This window comes from Loxodonta africana, chromosome 12 (genome assembly GCF_030014295.1).
Source record: "Loxodonta africana isolate mLoxAfr1 chromosome 12, mLoxAfr1.hap2, whole genome shotgun sequence".
Taxonomy (NCBI): domain Eukaryota; kingdom Metazoa; phylum Chordata; class Mammalia; order Proboscidea; family Elephantidae; genus Loxodonta; species Loxodonta africana.
This window is the reverse complement of record NC_087353.1, coordinates 40,650,004-40,669,587: the sequence shown is the minus strand read 5'-3', so window position 1 is coordinate 40,669,587 and position 19,584 is coordinate 40,650,004. Positions and strand designations below refer to the sequence as shown.

Sequence of the window (19,584 nt, the reverse complement as noted above, 5' to 3'; positions counted from 1 at the left end):
CAGGAACCGAGGACCCGGATACTAACGTCTCCAGGTTCTGAAAACAGAACCGGGGAAATCAGACATTTGCTCATGATGATCAGAGACCGGGAGGTGGTGCTAGTGAGAGGTCCCAGGTCACTAGCTCCCTCATTTCCTCTGGTGAATGGGGAGGAGACATTGGGGAAGACCGGGGGGAGGGCTGTGACTCAGTGCACCCCTACACTCTTGGTTCACAGGAAGAAGGCCTGAATGATGTGCAGGAGATGATCAAAACGGAGAAGTCCTACCCCGAGCGTCGGCTGCGGGGTGTCCTGGAGGAACTCAGCTGTGGCTGCTAGTGAGCAGGGAGGACTGCGGTAGGGGGTTGGTGGGATTGGACAAAGGGGCCCCAGGCCTGGGCAGAGAAGGAGGTAGAGTACCTACGATCTAGACTCAGATGGACTACCCCAGGCCCTGACTCCTCGGGCCAGGTGGGTCCACTAAGCCCTGGCTCCCCACCCCACAGTTGCTTCCTCTCCCTCGCTGACAAGGACCAGGGCCACTCATCCCGCACCAGGCTCGACCGGGAGCGCCTCAAGTCCTGCATGAGGGAGCTGGTAAGCGTGGCTGGGCCGCCAGGAGAGGGTCTGGAGGCTATCAGGCAGGAGGTGAGAGGAGCCACCTGAGGTGGGAGGAATGTCTGTCTCTGGGTCACAGCCCCTCCATGTGGGCTGAGCTGTTACGCACCAGCTGAGCTCCACTTACCACCCCACCCCCAGGAGAGCATGGGGCAGCACGCAAAGGCCCTGCGGGCACAGGTGAAGCGGCACACAGTGCGAGACAAGCTGAGGCTCTGCCAGAACTACTTGCAGAAGCTGCGCTTCCTGGCAGATGAGGTGTGTGGCCTGCGGTGTCCCCTGCCAGCCTTCACAGAGGGGGTGCCAGCTGAGGGAAGGGCCTCGGCCCCAAACCAGAGAAGCAGCCCTGCCCCAGACAGTGGGGGAACTGGGGGGTTTCACAGAAAGGGGCCAGGCCCCCTGGGAGGCCCCTCCGGCTCTGACAGCCAGTTGGGGGACAAGGGTGAGTAAGTCCTTCGTCTGGGGGGTATTCTTCCTGAGTGGGACCTGGCAGCCGTCAGTCTCCTGATGATCCACACCCCAGTCTTGCTTTCTGGGGCCTGAGGCAGAGACCTGGGGTCAGCCAGGCTCAGGCGGCCCAGCCAAGGGTCCCCTGTCACCACCCCAGCCGCAGCACAGCATCCCGGACGTCTTCATCTGGATGGTGAGCAATGGCAAGCGCATCGCCTATGCCCGGGTGCCCTCCAAGGACCTGCTCTTCTCCATTGTTGAGGAGGAGATGGGCAAGGACTGTGCCAAGGTCAAGACGCTCTTCCTCAAGGTGCAAAACCGAGGGGAGCGAGGTGGGGGGTGAGCCTGGGGTCTGGGAGAGTCTTCCCCGGGAGGGAGCAGCCCCACCCCCACCCCAGGGTCTGGCAGGCCTGAACTCATGGGGATGGAGACCTCAAGTCACAGATGCTCAGAGAAGAGCTGGGAAGTGATGATAGGAAGGCAACATGGGCAAGGGGCAGGAGGGGGTCCAGGATGGCCTGGGAGAGCAGGGGTGGGGATAGCCTGCCCACCCCCTCTAGGCTGTGTCCCTCACCCCCCAGCCCAGTGGCATGCTGACGGAGAAGCAGGGGTAGCCCTGACCGAGGCCTCTAGCAGCCCCACTGCCCCTTCCCCACCCTGTGGGGCCAGGCAGCAGGCTCCCAGTGACGCCGCATCTGCCCCCAGCTGCCGGGGAAGCGGGGCTTTGGTTCGGCGGGCTGGACGGTGCAGGCAAAGCTGGAGCTCTACCTGTGGCTGGGCCTCAGCAAGCAGCGCAAGGACTTCCTGTGTGGCCTGCCCTGCGGCTTCGAGGAGGTCAAGGCAGCCCAGGGCCTGGGCCTGCACTCCTTCCCGCCCGTCAGCCTGGTCTATACCAGTGAGTGAGGATCCTTGGCCTGGGCTGACCCCTCACTCCCATCGCTCACCCCTTAGATGTTGCAGGGGCTCCCTGTTCCTGGGTCCTCAGCCCTGCTCTTCCCCACAGAGAAGCAGGTGTTCCAGCTCCGGGCCCACATGTACCAGGCGCGCAGCCTCTTTGCTGCAGACAGCAGCGGCCTCTCAGACCCCTTTGCCCGTGTCTTCTTCATCAATCAGAGTCAGTGTACAGAGGTGAGGGCCTGGGGCGGCGGGAGGGGCTGATTACAGGAGGGTTGCAGGCACAGCAGCGGCCTGGAGAGAGCGAGGAGGCCTAGGTGGGGCCTGGAGAGGCAGGTCCGCCCGAAGCCCAGATCCTTAGAGGGACGCCTTGTGGACAGCTGCAAGCCCAGGCCGCTCTGCCTATGCTCAGAACAGAATCCCTGGCTGGTGCAGACAGTTAAAGTGCTTGGCTACTAACCAAAACGTTGGCCTTCAAGCCCACCCAGAGGCACCTCAGAAGAAAGATGTGATGATCTACTTCAGATAAGTCAGCCATTGCAAGGCCTAAGGAGCACAGTTCCTCTCTGACACAAGTGGGCTCCCCATGAGTCTGCACTGACTCAACGGCAGCTGGTTTTCATACTCAGAAGATAAGGAAGACGTTGGCAGGGTGGGGGGTGAGGGCAGACCTCACTTCACTTTGTTTCTGGAACATTCAGGGAATCTGACATTCTCGATTCCAAGTCCTCTGGAAGCTGCACAGACTGGCGCTGCCTCCTGCTTGTCCTGTCTGCCCATCCATCGCCTCGTTAGCCACTCCCCTACCCCCGTGCTGTAGGTGCTGAATGAGACCTTGTGCCCCACCTGGGACCAGATGCTGGTGTTCAACAACCTGGAGCTGTATGGAGAAGCTCATGAGTTGCGGAACGATCCTCCCATCATTGTCATTGAAATCTATGACCAGGACACCATGGTATGCTCATGGGGAGGCTCTGGCACCAGGGACCCTTGAGGGCCCCACACCCATGCCCTCTTCCCTGTACCCCCTGCATTGGTGCTATACCGGCCACTTCCCCGACACCTCCCCTCCGGCCTCCCCCTCCTGCCCCCCGACACACAGCTCCTTGGCCAAGGTTCTGGGAACTGGGAGTCTGAGCTGCTGACTGGCCCCCAGGAGACCCCAGGTATCTCCTGCACTGTCCCTACAGCCTGACCCCTTCCTGACACTGTGGGCTTCTGGAGTCTCAGGGAAGAGACAGGCCAGGGTGTCCCTACCTCCTGGCACAGACAGACTGAGCTCAGGCCCAGAGTCTTTGGGAGAGGTGCCAGCAAGCCCTGCTGTCACCAACCTTACTGCACCCAAGGACCCAACACCTAGCACAGTCAATACAATCTCACAGCTCTCCATAGGAGGCTCTGGAGTGGGGGGCTGAAAGATTGGGTGGGCCTCGAGAGCTGGGGAGCCACCTTACTACAAGCCACCTCAGCTCTTGAGGTACTCTGGACTCGGGGTAAAAAAGGGGTAGGAGGATCTTATTTCTATTTCTGCCATTCACTGGCTGCATGGCAAGTCTTTGGTGCTCCCTGAGACTCAGTTTCCCCATCTGTAAAATGGGGCGATCACTCCTGCCCTCTTACAACAACTCAAGAGCCAGTTGTGAGGACTGAGTGACACCACAGGTGGGAACGTGCTCGGTGAACTGAAATCCCCAAGCAGCTGTCTTGGTTGTCTGCTGTGTCAGGGCAAAGCTGACTTCATGGGCCGGACCTTCGCCAAGCCCCTGGTGAAGATGGCAGATGAGGCATATTGCCCACCCCGATTCCCGCCCCAGCTGGAGTACTACCAAATCTACCGAGGCAACACCACAGCTGGAGACCTGCTGGCTGCCTTCGAGCTGCTGGAGGTGGGGGCCAGGGACAAGCCAGCTGCCTCAGTGGACCACAGCTGGTGGGCAGGTCCTCAGGGGTCTGGGCCCCTTGGGCTTCCCTGTCTCCCCAGGCCATGTGGCATATTGCTCATAGGGAAGAGACCCCTTTCCCTGGGCTTCCCGGTGTGTGACTCTGTGACCCCTGTTCCTCAGATGGGGCCAGCAGGGAAGGCCAACTTGCCCCCCATCAATGGCCCAATGGATGTGGACGGGGGCCCCATCATGCCTGTGCCTGTGGGCATCCGGCCTGTGCTCAGCAAGTACAGAATTGAGGTGTGTGGGGAGCCATTTAGCCACCTCTCCTACCCTGGCCAGGCCTCTGCTTTGCATTCCATCCCCTTGCCCTTGCTGCTTCTCACTTTCTCCCCATCAAGGGTCATACATATTACCCTGTTGGTAGTCAAACCCATGGAACGGGAGGGGTCTTCAGCTCCCTCACGCCACCTCTCCTTTTCTCAAATAAGGAAGCTGAAGGCCCAGGAGGGGAAGGGACTTGCCCGAGGTCACACCCTGGGGGCCAGCAGCAGAACCAGGCCTCTGCCCATTCTGCACCAAGTCACACAGCCACCTTCTAGGACCTGTCCCAGCCCTCCCTTCTGCCCCTCCTCCGTGCTGACCCTCATCCTGCAGTCCCCATCTCAGCCCCTTGAAGACACCCTCTCCTTGCTCTCCTGGCCCTGCTTCCACACCACCCAGCCCCCTTCCCCACAGCTGGCTCCCTTGTCTGATGGGCCCTCTTCTCCCCCACCCGTCACCTCACCCAGGTGCTGTTCTGGGGCCTAAGAGACCTGAAGCGGGTGAACCTGGCCCAGGTGGACCGGCCGCGAGTGGACATCGAGTGTGCAGGGAAGGGGGTGCAGTCGTCCCTGATCCACAATTACAAGAAGAACCCTAACTTCAATACCCTCGTCAAGTGGTTTGAAGTGGTGGGTGTGGGTCATAGCTGGGCAGGGGTGGACGTGGAGGGGCAGAGACCAGCAAGGTTCCTCCCGCCCTTCTCTGAGGCTTGGGCGCCACTTTACCACACCCCCAGGACCTCCCCGAAAATGAGCTGCTGCACCCACCCTTGAACATCCGTGTGGTAGACTGCCGGGCCTTCGGCCGCTACACCCTGGTGGGCTCACATGCCGTCAGCTCCCTGCGGCGCTTCATCTACCGGCCTCCAGACCACGCGGCCCCTAACTGGAACACCATGGGTATGGCCACAGTCCAGAGCCCGGGCCCAACTCCACAGACCAGGGGCCAGCTCACAGTCCAGTCCAAGCAGCCACCAGATGCTGGGAGCATCACCAAGGGGAGCGTGGGGAGGGCAGGAGGGAGGGCAGGAGGGAGGGCCCCACCCTCAGGGCTGAGGTAGCTGCCCAGGGCTGCTGTTTACTCCAGAATAGGGCCTAGAAAGGTCCTCAAAGGTCTGAAGGGCAGGTGGCTTCTCCTCCCTCCCAGCCTGGCCTCCTCTCTCTGGCTCAGCAGCCACTCCTTCTAGCCATCTTCTCTCCTCAGTGGCTCTGTCCACCCCTCTCCCTGGAGAGCTCCAGGATCAGTGTTAGGGCTGTGGCCCTCCTCGCCACCACTAACTCTCACTGTTACTCCTGCTCCTCCGTCTGTCTCTCTGCCTGTTTGTCCATTTCTGTGTGTAGTCAGGCTTCTCCAGGGCTGCCGTGTGCTGTGCAATGGGGGCCCCTCCTATCACCCCACAGGGGAAATCGTGGTGAACATGGAGCCAGAGGTGCCCATCAAAAAGCTGGAGACCATGGTGAAGCTGGATGCGGTAAGAAGGGTGGGTCAGTCTGGCGTTGGCGGGAATGTGCCCCTGTGTGTGACACTTCCCATGAGCTGGGTGCTCTGCCCCTTGAGAGAGCGGTGTGACATCACCTCCTCTGGCCCATGGTGTTGAGGGCTAACCCTGACTGCACGTGCGAACAACTCCATCCTAACACCATCCAGGAATGCAAGACTCTATCAACTCTTCATACGTGCGCATGTGCGTGTGTGCGCGTGGGGGGGGGCATGTGCATGTGAGTAGGCACATGCGCTGTGTGTGTGTGAGTAAAGGAGAGCAGTAACCATTCGAGGTGAGAACCTGCAATTGTTTTTACTTCAACAGCAGGTAATGGATTCCTGTTGAAAGCACTAGTTCCCTTTCCAGAGGTTTTCCAGTGGAGCCCTGGTGGTGCAATAGTTAAGCGTTCAACAGCTAACCAAAAAGTCGGCAGTTCAAATCCACCAGCTGCTCCTTGGAAACCCTATGGGGCAGTTCTCCTCTGTCCTGTAGGGTATCAACTTGATGGCAATGGGTTGTTTTGGCTTTTTCCCGCCATTCAGAAACTACTCTCTCCAGGTCTGGGATGGGGAAGAATTTTCGGGCGGAAGCTCTTCATTCCTCTTGGCTTGGGACTAGGGCCGTTTATCTGCCCGAGAGAGACCTGTTGCCTGGGGTCTGGGTGCAGAGCTGCTGGGGAGGGTGGACTGGGGCCGCTGGGCACAAGTCACCATGAGGTCCCCACAGTGCAGAGGTGCCCTGGAGGCAGGCTTGCCCTCTGCACTCTGCCCATCCCGTTCCTGACCTCCTACGCTTCATGCAGCCCGTGGAGTTTCTAGCTTTCAAGACCTGAACTTGGTCTAAAAAGACCTTTCCTTGACCCATAATCCTCGACTCAGAGGGCCCCAGCCAGCCAGCTGAGTGAGCCCTGAGTCTGGCTCAGGAAAGGAAAGCAGGAGAGACCCTGGCCCTGCAGGAAAGCCCTCCAGCTCTTGGACTAATAGAAGGTCACACTTTCTCCTCAGCTCCCAGCCTCCTGAACCCCTCCTCCCTGGGGAGCCTGTTCCTCCTCTGGGCGCAGAAAGCCCCTCAGTTTCAGGCCATCAGCAGAACAAGACAGAGGACGGCACTGGCCTATCCTTCCCCAAACTACAGCTCATTGTCGCTTGGGCCCGCCACTGGGTCTGGTGAGGGCTTGTCTAGCCAGCGTGTGTGTGCGTGTGCCCATGCGCGTGCATAATTTTTAAGGCTGCCTGCCCCCACCTGCCCTGGAAAGGAGGGATGGGGAGCAGTGGAGTTAAGGTTGGTGTTGTTTAGCCACTATGAGAGAACTCCCACTGCCTGCCATGTCAGGTGTCCCTCCTCAACCCTGACTGCTCTTTGAAGTCACCTGAGAAGATTAAGTACTGGTGCCCAGCACCCCTATTCTGGTGCCATGGAGCCCTATACTGGTAATTTTTTAAAACTCCTCAGATGATCCTACTGCGAAGCCAGGGTTGAGAACCACTGCTCGTTAAGGGCCCGAGGAGACATTTAGAAACATCTGTGAACCAGAATTTTTGCAGACCCATCAAGCAATGTGCTCTTGTGAATGCAAACTTGACCTTGTGAGAGCAGAGCTGGCAGTACATCCCTGAGAACATCCTGTGTGTGTGTGTGCGTGTGTGTGTGCATGTGGGTGTGGGTGTGTATGTGTTTTGTATGTGTGTGTATGTGTGTGTACGTGCATGTGTGTCTGTGTGTGTGCTGTCCTTCTGTGTCCCCTCCTCCTTCCTTCCCCTCCCCTCTCCCCACCAAGCCACTGGCTGCCACTTCAGGCCCCAGAAGCTAACTCTGCTCCTGTCTCCCTGTCCCCTCTGCAGATGTCTGACGCCATCATCAAGGTGGATGTGGTGAGTGTGGGGATCTTTGCAGGCTCTGGGGTGAGAGGGCCCCACACTGGCGTCTGGTGTCAGACCAAAAGCCTCAGCATCAGGGATTGAACCCCACCCCTCCTGTCCCCGAGATGGGCAAGTAGCAGGGCCCTGAGTACCCATCCTGCTTTGGCCACAACGGGCTTACACTTGGCAGGTCACAACCCTTTCTAAACAACTTTCTCCTCTACTAAACAAGGTTTTGCCCTTTTGACTTTGGAGACCTCACAGGGCCTTATGGGGTCCAGGGCTTCCTGGAAGCAGATGGTCAGAAGTGGGAGGATGCCCCTGGATAGATTAGGGCTCTGGAAATGGCCAGGAGCAAAGAAGCATTCAGGCCTCTGGGTCTATCCACCTGGCTCTCCTGCCCTACAGGCTGAGGAAGAGAAGGAGAGGAAGAAGAAGAAGAAGAAGGGCACCTCGGAAGAGCTGGAGGAGGAGGAGCCCGATGAGAGCATGCTGGACTGGTGGTCCAAGTACTTTGCCTCCATTGACACCATGAAGGAGGTGAGGCTGCACGTGGGGGGAATTGGGCTAGGGGAGGTGGCCTCAGACTCCACACTCAGACCGTCCTGTCCAGCTTCTTTCCCACCCACTGCACACCAGAGCTGGCTCTCTCAGGTCTCTTAGTATGAGCTTGAAACAACCATGTCTCACATCCCTGAAGCTCTAACTTAGAAGTCATCTTTTCCAGAATGGTGGCACAGTCTACCCTCCCTGCCTCGGTTTTCTCTTATCCTCATTTATGTATTCCACAAATGTTTGCTGAGTGTATAGGATGAGCCAAACACCATAGTAGGTGCTATGGGAGCCAAAAAATGAGACACTGTACCTGCCCTTGAGGAACTCTTGGTAAACAGAGCAAAATGGATGTGTGAACAGATCACTACAAGACAATGTGATAACAAAGGCAAATCAATGGCTGGGGGAGTCAGGGAGGTCTTCACAGAGGAGGTGACCTTTGAGAAAAGGAAAAACATGTGCACAGCAGAGGCCAACTTCTCAGCAGTACCATATTTTTACAGAAATAATGTGTGCCTTCTATGTTTGCCAACCAAGCCCTCCCCCGCGAGGTATTTTTATAAGCGTGCTATGCTAATTTTTTACAGCAACATGTTATTTGCATAAAAATTCCGTAGTTACAAATCTCCATACTGTGTTATTTGACAAGTCTTGGCCGCTGTCTCTGCGACATGCTCTTCCCCTAGAGCACACATGTGGATTCTGCCTGCTCAACAAAATTGCAAACTCCAAGAAGTGTATCTCTCTTCCTTTTAGTTTGTCTCTTCTCCACACTTCCTACCTAGCTCAGGGCACTTCCTGCCTGACAAGTGACCAGGAGGGACCTGTACCTGCAGCTGAGATTCCTCAGTGGGGCCTGAGCTGATTCAGCCACACTCTCCACCGGCCCGTTCTGTGACTCAAGCTGTGTGTGACATTTACCATCCATGTTAGTTAGCCTATAGGCCAAGCTGCCATGGCAAGTTACAGTGGTATGAACAAGGCAGAAGTTTCTTTCCTTCTCATGTCATAGTCCTAGACAGGTGAGGGTTAGGCTGGTATGGTGATCTCACAGTGTTAGGGACTAAGACCCTGCCATCTTGTTACTTGCTTCTATATGGTTAGAGATAGCTCCACCATGTCCAGATTCCAGTCCACAGAAAGGGATAAAGAAGGGGAGGCATAACCCTTTCCTTTTAAGAACCCAACCCAGAAGTTGCAAATATAACTTCCACTCACACTGGCCAGAATCTAGTCCTGTAGCCACACTTAGCTGCAAGGGAGGCTGGAAAATGTAATCTTTAGCTAGGTGGCAGTGCACCTAGCAAAACCTGAAGAACAAGAGAATGGATAATTGGGAACAACTAGTGGTGTCTTGTCCCACCATCACCTCCTGGTTTCAAGTTGGCCAGGCTGGAGCAAGAGGCAGCTTGTTGCCTCATCTCTACCCCTGTAACTTGTACAGGCTGCTGCTAGAAGGTGATGGTACCTTGGTTGAAATCATGATTCAGTTTCCAATAGGTAGAATGTACTGAGTGAAAGAAAATAAAGCACAAAATTCTTACTCAGTTATAATTTTCTACATTAATAAATATTTAATAATACAGCTCTAAATCAACATTAAACAGCACTATATTTTTAAATGATACACAGTTTTAAAAGTCATAAATGCATAAGTACATTTAGTTACATTCCACACACCTGAACTTTTTTAACCCACTTAAGCAGAGTACATTATGGATTTGAAATGTAACAGGAAAGAGTTTCTGCTCCTAGTGCATTTACGACTGTCTGGGACTAGACATAAGGGTCAAAATACCCCTCCCCAAGATACCTACCTTACCTTCTCTTCACCTGCCTCATCTTTTGACAGCAACTTCGACAGCAAGAGGCCTCAGGGATTGACTTGGAGGAGAAGGAGGAGATGGATAACACTGAAGGTGAGTCTGGAATCCTGGATCTCTGCCTCCCCCTCTTCCCACCCCAGATGGCCGGCTCCCTTGCCTCCCACAACCAGCTCTTCTCATTCTCCCTCCCATGGGCCCCTCACAGGGTAGTAGCTGGGTAGACATTGTCAGGTGTCCCCAGGCACAGGGAGTAGGCTTAGACCATTATCTAAAGCTACCTAGTTCAGCACCAACCACTAGGGCCAAAGATGAAGAATTAGAAGATTTTTATCAGCAGCTGCAGTCTGAAATTGATCGAACATGCAATCAAGATGCATTGATAATTACTGGGGATTGGAATGCAAAAGTTGGAAACAAAGAAGAAGGATCAGTAGTTGGAAAATATGGCCTTGGTGATAGAAACAATGCCAGAGATCGAATGATAGAATTTTGCAAGACCAACTACTTCATTGCAAATACCTTCTTTCACCAACATAAACGGTGACTATACACATGGACCTCGCCAGATGGAACACACAGAAATCAAATTGACTACATCTGTGGAAAGAGATGATGGAAAAGCTCAATATCATCAGTCAGGACAAGGCCAGGGGCCGACTGTGGAACAAACCATCAATTGCTTATTTGCAAGTTCAAGCTGAAACTGAAGAAAATCAGAGCAAGACCATGAGAGCCAAAATATGACCTTGAATATATCCCACCTGAATTTAGAGACCATCTCAAGAATAGATTTGATGCGTTGAACACTAGTGACCGAAGACCAGACGAGTTGTGGAATGACATCAAGAACATCATCCATGAAGAAAGCAAGAGGTCACTGAAAAGACAGGAAAGAAAGAAAAGACCAAGATGGATGTCAGAGGAGACTCTGAAACTTGCTCTTGAGCGTCGAGCAGCTAAAGCAAAAGGAAGAATTCATGAAGTGAAAGAACTGAACAGAAGATTTCAAAGGGCCTCTCGAGAAGACAAAGTGTTATAATGACATGTGCAAAGAGCTGGAGATGGAAAACCAAAAGGGAGGAACACGCTCGGCGTTTCTCAAGCTGAAAGAACTCAAGAAAAAAATTCAAGCCTCAAGTTGCAATAGTGAAGAATTCCATGGGGAAAATATTAAACGATGCAGGAAGCATCAAAAGAAGATGGAAGAAATACATGGAGTCATTATACCAAAAAGAATTAGTCAATATTCAACCGTTTCAAGAGGTAGCATATGATCAGGAACCGATGGTACTGAAGGAAGAAGTCCAAGCTGCTCTGAAGGCATTGGCAAAAAACAAGGCCCCAGGAATTGATGGAATATCAACTGAGATGTTTCAACAAACAGATGCATCGCTGGAGGTGCTCACTCATCTATGCCAAGAAATATGGAAGACAGCTTCCTGGGCAACTGATTGGAAGAGATCCATTTTTATGCCTATTCCCAAGAAAGGTGATCCAACCAAATGTGGAAATTATAGAACAATATCGTTAATATCACACACAAGCAAAATTCTGCTGAAGATCATTCAAAAACGGCTGCAGCAGTATATCGACAGGGAACTGCCAGAAATTCAGGCTGGTTTCAGAAGAGGATGTGGAACCAGGGATATCATTGCTGATGTCAGATGGATCCTGGCTGAAAGCAGAGAATACCAGAAGGATGTTTACCTGTGTTTTATTGACTATGCAAAGGCATTTGACTGTGTGGATCATAACAAACTATGGATAACATTGCGAAGAATGGGAATTCCAGAACACTTAATTGTGCTCATGAGGAACCTTTACATAGATCAAGAGGGAGTAGTTCGGACAGAACAAGGGGATACTGATTGGTTTAAAGTCAGGAAAGGTGTGAGTCAGGGTTGTATTCTTTCACCGTATCTATTTAATCTGTATGCTGAACAAATAATACGAGAAGCTGGACTATATTAAGAAGAGCGGGGCATCAGGATTGGAGGAAGACTCATTAACAACCTGTGTTATGCAGATGACACAGCCTTGCTTACTGAAAGTGAAGAGGACTTGAAGCACTTACTAATGAAGATCAAAGACCACAGCCTTCAGTATGGATTACACCTCAACATAAAGAAAACAAAAATCCTCACAACTGGACCAATGAGCAACAGCATGATAACCGGAGAAAAAGTTGAAGTTGTCAAGGATTTCATTTTACTCGGATCCACAATCAACAGCCATGGAAGCAGCAGTCAAGAAATCAAAAAACTCATTGCATTGGGCATATCTGCTGCAAAGGACCTCTTCAAAGTGTTGAAGAGCAAAGATGTCACCCTGAAGACTAAGGTGCACCTGACCCAAGCCACGGTATTTTCGATCACATCATATGCATGTGAAAGCTGGACAATGAATAAGGAAGACCAAAGAAGAGTTGACGCCTTTGACTTATGTTGGCAAAGAATATTGAATATTCCATGGACTGCCAAAAGAAAGAACAAATCTGTCTTAGAAGAAGTACAACCAGAATGCTCCTTAGAAGCAAGGATGGCGAGACTGCTTCTTGCATACTTTGGACATGTTGTCAGGAGGGATCAGTCCCTGGAGAGGGACATCATGCTTGGCAGAGTACAGAGTCAGCGGAAAAGAGGAAGACCCTCAACGAGGTGGATTGACACAGTGGCTGCAACAATGAGCTCAGGCATAACAACGATTGTAAGGATGGCGCAGGATCGGGCAGTGTTTCATTCTGTTGTGCATAGGGTCGCTATGAGTCGGAACCAACTCGGTGGCACCTAACAACAACAACAACAACATGCAGTTCAGCAACTACAGAGATGGACGTTTAGAACTGCTGAACATCAGAGTGGGTGGGACCTCAGAGCTCATTGTAACCAGCCTTTTCCAGCTCTTTTTCCATAGGACAATATTAATGGGTATTCTAGAGGGAAAAGAGGGTTTGTTCTGTAGTCAAACGAGTTTGGGAAATGTTGGGTTAAACAGATTTCTTTGCTTTAGGACTTCACAGAGCCTTTAATGTGCAAATGTGTATTATAAACCTGTAAACAGAAGATGGGTGCTGCAAGAGGTTAACACACTCAACTGCTAACCAAAGTTGGAAGTTCAAGTCCACCCAGAGGTACCTTGAAAGATAGACCTGGTGACCTACTTCCAAAATATCCGCCATTGAAAACCCTATGGAGCACAGTTCTTCTGCGGCCTCACCATGAGTCAGAGTCGACTCGATGGCAACTGGTTAAAAGAAACAACGTAAAATATTTCCCTAAATTATTTGACCACAATTACCATTTCTTCTAAAGCATACCAACAACACTACAGCTGGTCTTCTGCTGAATACAGTTTGGGAAATGCTGATATAGAACACTCTTCTTATTGTAGGCGTATAGACAGGCCCAGAGAGGAAAGTGAGTTGACACAGCGCTGCACAGCACAGGCCTCCTGACTCCCAGTCCCGGCCCTGCTCTACCCAAGCCACTAAGGCAATCTTTGTGCATATTCCCTTGCACCTGTGGGAGGCAGGCACACCAGGGGTTATTGTCCACATTTATAGATGAGGTCACTGAGGCCCCAGAAGTTAAGTGACTTCAGCAACTAGTAGTAGAGCTGGGTCTTGAACCCAGGCCTTACTGCACAGGTAATTTCTGCCCCACCTTCTCACGTAGCTGACTGGGGCCCCCTTTTCTGTTTCCTTCCAGGCCTGAAGGGGCCCATGAAGGGCAAGGAGAGGGCAAAGGCCTTAAAGGAGGAGAAGAAGAAGAGAACCCAGAGCCCCGGCCCTGGCCCCGGCCAGGGACCTGAGGCCCCTGAGAAGAAGAAACCCAAGATAGATGAGCTTAAGGTGAGGGCTGGGGAGCAGACCCCACCAGGGAGCTGGGGGCATGAAGCAGCAGATGGGGTACAAGTGGGACAGGATGAAGGCCAGAGGACAGGCATCGTCCCCCTGACGGCCGGGCCTGGCTCAGGTGTACCCCAAGGAGCTGGAGTCGGAGTTCGACAACTTTGAGGACTGGCTGCACACTTTCAACCTGCTGCGGGGCAAGACAGGGGATGATGAGGACGGCTCCACGGAGGAGGAGCGCACAGTGGGCCGCTTCAAGGTGAGCCAAGGAGAAGCGCCCAGCCCCTAAGCCTGTCCCAGCTCTTCTCCCCACCCCCAAGCCCAGGGTCAACAGTCAAGTAGGACTTTCAGCTGTACCGGTTGTTAAAATACAGAAACACTTCCATGCTAATCTGTGAAGAGCATTTGCTCTGAGCCCCCAAGCCCACCCCCTGCCCTGGCCACTCCTTCCAGACCCCTGGATCCCCTACGATCCAGCAACTAACTCTAAGTTAAGGCCCCAACTGGCAGGGTCCAGACCTACAGGTGCTGTTGCTGTTTTCAGTGCCCCCTACCCCTGAGCCTGCCACCTGTGCCCGTGCGAACCTGCACCCTGACCCACACTTACCTCCTCGCAGGGCTCCCTCTGCGTGTACAAAGTGCCGCTTCCAGAGGACGTGGCCCGGGAAGCCGGCTATGACCCCACCTATGGCATGTTCCAGGGCATCCCCAGCAATGACCCCATCAACGTGCTGGTCCGAGTCTATGTGGTCCGGGTGAGGCTCCCCCACATGTCCCATCTCCCCTGTCCTCCTGACACGGAGAGGCAGAAGCAACTGCAAGGTGATACCTCAGACTGGGAGGCACCAGGGAGGCCTAGTTCCTGTCTTTCACAGGGGAGGAAGCTGAGGCCCAGAAACAGAGTGACTTACCCATGGTCAAGAGAGTCAGGGAGTAGGCAGGTACTCTGGAGGATGAGGAGGGAGTGAACTTCTGAGGAGCTTGATCAGGCAGCACCCCTTTCCCACACCAGGCCACAGACCTGCACCCTGCAGACATCAATGGCAAGGCTGACCCCTACATTGCCATCCGGCTCGGCAAGACTGACATTCGTGACAAGGAGAACTACATCTCCAAGCAGCTCAATCCTGTCTTTGGGAAGTAAGTCCTCCTGGCACCAACCCCTGGCCCACCCTGACTTCCCCAGCCCACACCACCTCCCCCTCTGGCCTTCACCCCGTCTCCTAACAACCCCCCACCCACAGGTCCTTTGACATCGAGGCCTCCTTCCCCATGGAGTCCATGCTGACGGTGGCCATCTACGACTGGGATCTGGTGGGCACAGACGACCTCATTGGGGAAACCAAGATCGACCTGGAGAACCGCTTCTACAGCAAGCACCGCGCCACCTGCGGCATCGCCCAGAACTACTCCATGTGCGTGGGGCAGGGGCAGGGCCTGCCTGCTGTAACTGGACTCTAGGAACAAGATTCAGAGCCTGGCGTCTTGGCAAAGTCGACGTACTATGGTTTCTGTCCCATGCCAGGCCTCAGCCCCTTCAGGCTCTGAGCACACCCTTTGGGGGCCAGGACTGTGATTCCAAGACAAGGAGAGATCTAAAGTATTCCAAGAGAGAGGAGGTGGGATGGGGAGGGAACAGTGGGCTGGGGCAGGGGGAGGTGAGGCGAGCAGAGGAGAAGGAGTACTGCACCAGGAAAAGCCCTGGAATCAGGGTCCCCGAGGGTCTGGGCCAGCCCCAGCCACTGCCTGGCTTGTGACCCTGACCAAGTGCCTTAACCTTTCTGGTTATCAGTTTCCTCATGGCAGCCTCTGAGGGCTCCAGAGGGTGGGCACGGGGAGGCATTAGAGTGGGGCTGGGTTGGAGGCTGGATGCTCCTCCTAGAAGGATGAAGGGCACTGGGCACATGGGGCAAAGCTGGCTCAGGAGGAGTCACCTACAGCAGCCCTAGTGTCTCAGGTAAGCCTGGAGCCCAGACAGAGCCCCACTGCTGACATGGGGCACCAGCCAACTGAAGGGAACTGGCCCAAGCCTGGTGACGCAGTGGTTAAGAGCTCAGGTGCTAACTAAAAGGTCAGCAGTTCAAATCCACCAGCTGCTCCTTGGAAACCCTAGGGGCAGTTCTACTCTGTCCTATAGGGTCACTATGAGTTGGAATCAACTCCACAGCAATGGATTTGGTTTTGGTTTTTGGGCCCAAGCCAGTGGTCCCCCTAGCCACAGTGCCCCCCCATCAAGCCTGTGTTCCCTTTCCCACAGACACGGCTACAACATCTGGCGGGACCCCATGATGCCCAGCCAGATCCTGACCCGACTCTGCAAGGAGGGTAAAGTGGACGGCCCCCACTTTGGGCCCCCTGGGAGAGTCAAGGTGGCCAACCGTGTCTTCACAGGGCCCTCAGAGATTGAGGATGAGAACGGTAACCTGTCCCTGAATGCAGCCGGGGGTTCAGAGGCCAAGGTGGGGAGGCGTTTGTGGTAGGTCCTGGGCCCCATTCTTCCCTCTGGTGGGACCCTGAGGCCTGGCCTGGAGCCTCCTTAGCCCAAGCCGGAGCTTTAGTGACCCTCTGCACATGTGCACAGAGTCCCACTCCTGTCTGCTCAGACCCTGGCCTTACACCCCAACACGCTTATTGCGTTATCTCTCCCTCTCAACATCCTATGGGGTAGGGAAGTTACCCCCATTCTGCAGATGAGGAAACTGAGACCCAGAGAGTTTCAGAGACTTCTCCAAGGTCTCATGGCTCCTAAGAGGCAGAGTGAGGGCGTAGGCCCAGGTCTGTGTGGCTCCTTCCCTTCCTTTCCATGTGGCACTTCTCAGAGAATCAAGATGTCCTTGTGGTGGGGACCTTGTGATGTCACCCTCTTGGTGCTGGGATAGGAAGTGGATTCTCTCTCCTTGGCCCCTCCATCACAGCCCAGTGGGATTCCCTGGTCAGGTTCCCCAGGCACAGGAAACCCATGGACACAGACCTCTCTGGGCCCTATGGGGCCACTGAGATCTTAGGCAAGCCACTTCTCCTTCTGTGCCTCAGTTTCCCCAATGGTAAAATGAAGATGAGGCAGATGAGTGGTGGCTCAGGTGCCTCTTTGTGCCCCTGAGTCCCTGGCCCCAGCACAGTTGTCTTGGTTCTGCGGAGCCCCATGCGTGCTGATCCCACAGGTCAGAGGAAGCCCACGGAGGAGCATGTGTCACTCTGCGCCCTGAGACACTGGGAGGACATCCCCCGCGTGGGCTGCCGCCTGGTCCCTGAACATGTGGAGACCCGGCCACTGCTGAACGCTGACAAGCCAGGCATCGAGCAGGTGACACTGGCCTGGCTGGATCTGGGGTTCTTTGGTATTGGGGATCAGTGATCCCCAACCTGGGTCCAGAACTGTAGAAATGGAGCCTCATGATATTCTCTGCATTCCCCCAAAGCCTGGCAGGCCCCGCCACAAGGCCCTTCAGGGAAACTAAAAGGGCATGAGTCTTTGCTCAGAGTGAGAATAACGTCAGCTTGGTGGTGACCTGGGTTGTCTCCCTTGGAAGCTGTGATTAACTATTGATGACATCATATAAATTACTGGTATCGAAGGATGAAAAGTGATGAGATGGGTCCTTGACAGGATGAAGGGTGGGAGGGGGAGGAGAGCTGACCTCCTCGGGCAGAGGGAAGGAGTGTATGGGGAGATCTGTCCCGACACCCCGTCTCCCTCAGGGCCGCCTGGAGATGTGGGTGGACATGTTTCCCATGGATATGCCAGCCCCTGGGACGCCTCTGGACATCTCGCCCCGGAAGCCCAAGAAGTGAGCGCCCAGGGCCCAGCACTGCTCCCTGCCTATCTCCATCCCATCCAGCTTCCCATCCTGGGACCCAGTCTTTCCTATCAGGGCTTCAGGCCCAGACAGCCTTGTTCGGCCTCCCAGTTGTACCCATGTACACGCCCACGTGTACACACAGGCAACTGCCTTTACATACTCACACACACACAGTACCCCTGAGAGCCTGCTCTGCTTCATCCCCACATCTAGGCTGTCCTTAAGTTCCGCCATGTTTTCTTTGAAGTACCAGTGAGGAGAGAGTGCTGAAGAGGTGGAAGGATGGCATAGTGGAAAGAACACTGATCAGGAACAAAGCCACCTGACTGTCTTAGCTGACCCCCTTAAGTCACTCTGCCTCCCTGGTCCTCAGTTTTCCCATCTGTGAAGTGGCAGGACTGAGTCCCTGCCAGCTCCGACCTCTCAGACTCTGGAATCAGGGTCCGTTGCACAGGGCCCCATACTCAAAAGGGCCCAGCACTTGGTTTAATGCTCTGCTGTTGCCATCTTGAATTCTTAATGATCTTTTAACAAGGGACCTGCAGTTACATTTTGCACTAGGCTCTGTGAATTATACAGCCAGTTCTGCCTGCAATTTCCTCCAAGGAAGTCTCTGTGCCTGAGGCCATGAGTCTGCTGTTCCAGTGCCTGCCACTAGGGGACACCCCAACCCATTGGGTCACACCGGGCTTGCAGTCCAGGACTAAATTCTGTTGCTTTAACTCCACTGAGAACCACATTCTAATCAATTTTCAGTACATGGTACAACCTCACCCCTTATGATTAAGATGTAACTGTCTCATCTATAATTACAATTAAGCCTTGAGGGGAAAATCCTCTTTGGGGACAAACATGAACCATACTCCGTGGGCTTCCACAGCCTCTGGAGCCTGGGGAAAACTTGCTCCTGGCCTCACTTCAGCCAGCCCTCTCCTGCTCGCTGGCCCTTTGCCTGCCCAGAGTCCCCTGGCCACCCCGCTAAGTCACCTTCCTTGCCCCAGAGTGTGCCTTGGGTCTTGGTGGTCTGGTCAGACTGGCTTCCCTCTGAGCAGAGACAGTGTCTCCTCACAACGGCCATGCTGACTGACCCTCTCGCTCACCCCAGAGCCCCATTGGACTGAGGCCTCTCTCTGGCCCCGCAGCCTCCTGGTCATGCCATCCTCTCTCCTCAGCTTCTCCTCCCTCCTGCTGTCTCTGCCCCAACCAGCCTAGGCCCCATACTAGTCCCAAGACCCCAGGGCTTCTCTCAGTCATCCTCAACTCCAGCCCCAAGATCCTGGGCTGCTTCTCACCCCGTCTTCCCCTGCCCAGGTACGAGCTACGGGTCATCGTGTGGAACACGGACGAGGTGGTCCTGGAGGATGACGACTTCTTCACTGGGGAGAAGTCTAGTGACATCTTTGTGCGGGGGTGGGTGAGGGGCCCCTGGGCTGGGTGGGGCCAAGCTGGGCAAGCCCACCTCCTGGTAACCAGGAGAGGAAAAGGGGAGCTGAAGGGTAGGGAGGGGAACCATGGGTGTGGCCACAGGTTTAGAGCATGTGGCGCCCACAGGTGGCTGAAGGGCCAGCAAGACGACAAGCAGGACACGGACGTCCACTACCACTCCCTCACTGGCGAGAGAAACTTCAACTGGCGCTACCTGTTCCCCTTCGACTACCTGGCAGCCGAGGAAAAGATTGTCATCTCCAAGAAGGAGTCCATGTTCTCCTGGGATGAGACGGAATACAAGATTCCCGCGAGGCTCACCCTGCAGATCTGGGATGCAGACCACTTCTCTGCAGACGATTTCCTGGGTGCAGAGCTGGGCAGAGGGGGTGGCACTGGGTGGTGGTGAGGGGGTGGGAGCCAGGAGCCAGAACCAAGGAGGGGCAGGAGGTGGGTCAGGGACATGGTGAGCCCACTCTGGAGGGCCAGAAGGATCAGACAGTGTCCCTGCCTCAAGGATCCACCTAACCATGCCTGGGGCAGGTGTCTTCAGTGTCGTAACCAGTGCCGACAGGGCGCTTGGGTGCTCCAAGGAGGGGCAGTCGGTGAGGCTTCCTAAAGGAGTCAGGGAACCTC

General features: G+C 54.5%; 1 protein-coding gene across 2 annotated transcripts in view; it reads left to right on the top strand.

Moving 5' to 3' along the window:
* The window catches only part of OTOF (otoferlin), a 125,330-nt gene that overhangs the window by 102,908 nt on the left and 2,838 nt on the right, over positions 1-19,584 (top strand). For both annotated transcript variants that reach the window (XM_064295144.1, XM_064295145.1), the window contains exons 19-43: positions 219-319; positions 488-578; positions 741-857; positions 1,207-1,359; positions 1,755-1,944; positions 2,053-2,177; positions 2,764-2,898; positions 3,668-3,829; positions 4,007-4,126; positions 4,618-4,779; positions 4,887-5,049; positions 5,491-5,621; positions 7,475-7,504; positions 7,901-8,032; positions 9,900-9,966; positions 13,581-13,723; positions 13,848-13,982; positions 14,341-14,478; positions 14,736-14,863; positions 14,968-15,138; positions 15,981-16,141; positions 16,885-17,027; positions 17,423-17,511; positions 18,835-18,933; positions 19,075-19,316. In XM_064295144.1, coding sequence (XP_064151214.1) covers positions 219-319; positions 488-578; positions 741-857; positions 1,207-1,359; positions 1,755-1,944; positions 2,053-2,177; positions 2,764-2,898; positions 3,668-3,829; positions 4,007-4,126; positions 4,618-4,779; positions 4,887-5,049; positions 5,491-5,621; positions 7,475-7,504; positions 7,901-8,032; positions 9,900-9,966; positions 13,581-13,723; positions 13,848-13,982; positions 14,341-14,478; positions 14,736-14,863; positions 14,968-15,138; positions 15,981-16,141; positions 16,885-17,027; positions 17,423-17,511; positions 18,835-18,933; positions 19,075-19,316 — 3,328 coding nt within the window. The remainder of the gene's footprint in view (positions 1-218; positions 320-487; positions 579-740; positions 858-1,206; positions 1,360-1,754; positions 1,945-2,052; positions 2,178-2,763; positions 2,899-3,667; positions 3,830-4,006; positions 4,127-4,617; positions 4,780-4,886; positions 5,050-5,490; positions 5,622-7,474; positions 7,505-7,900; positions 8,033-9,899; positions 9,967-13,580; positions 13,724-13,847; positions 13,983-14,340; positions 14,479-14,735; positions 14,864-14,967; positions 15,139-15,980; positions 16,142-16,884; positions 17,028-17,422; positions 17,512-18,834; positions 18,934-19,074; positions 19,317-19,584) is intronic.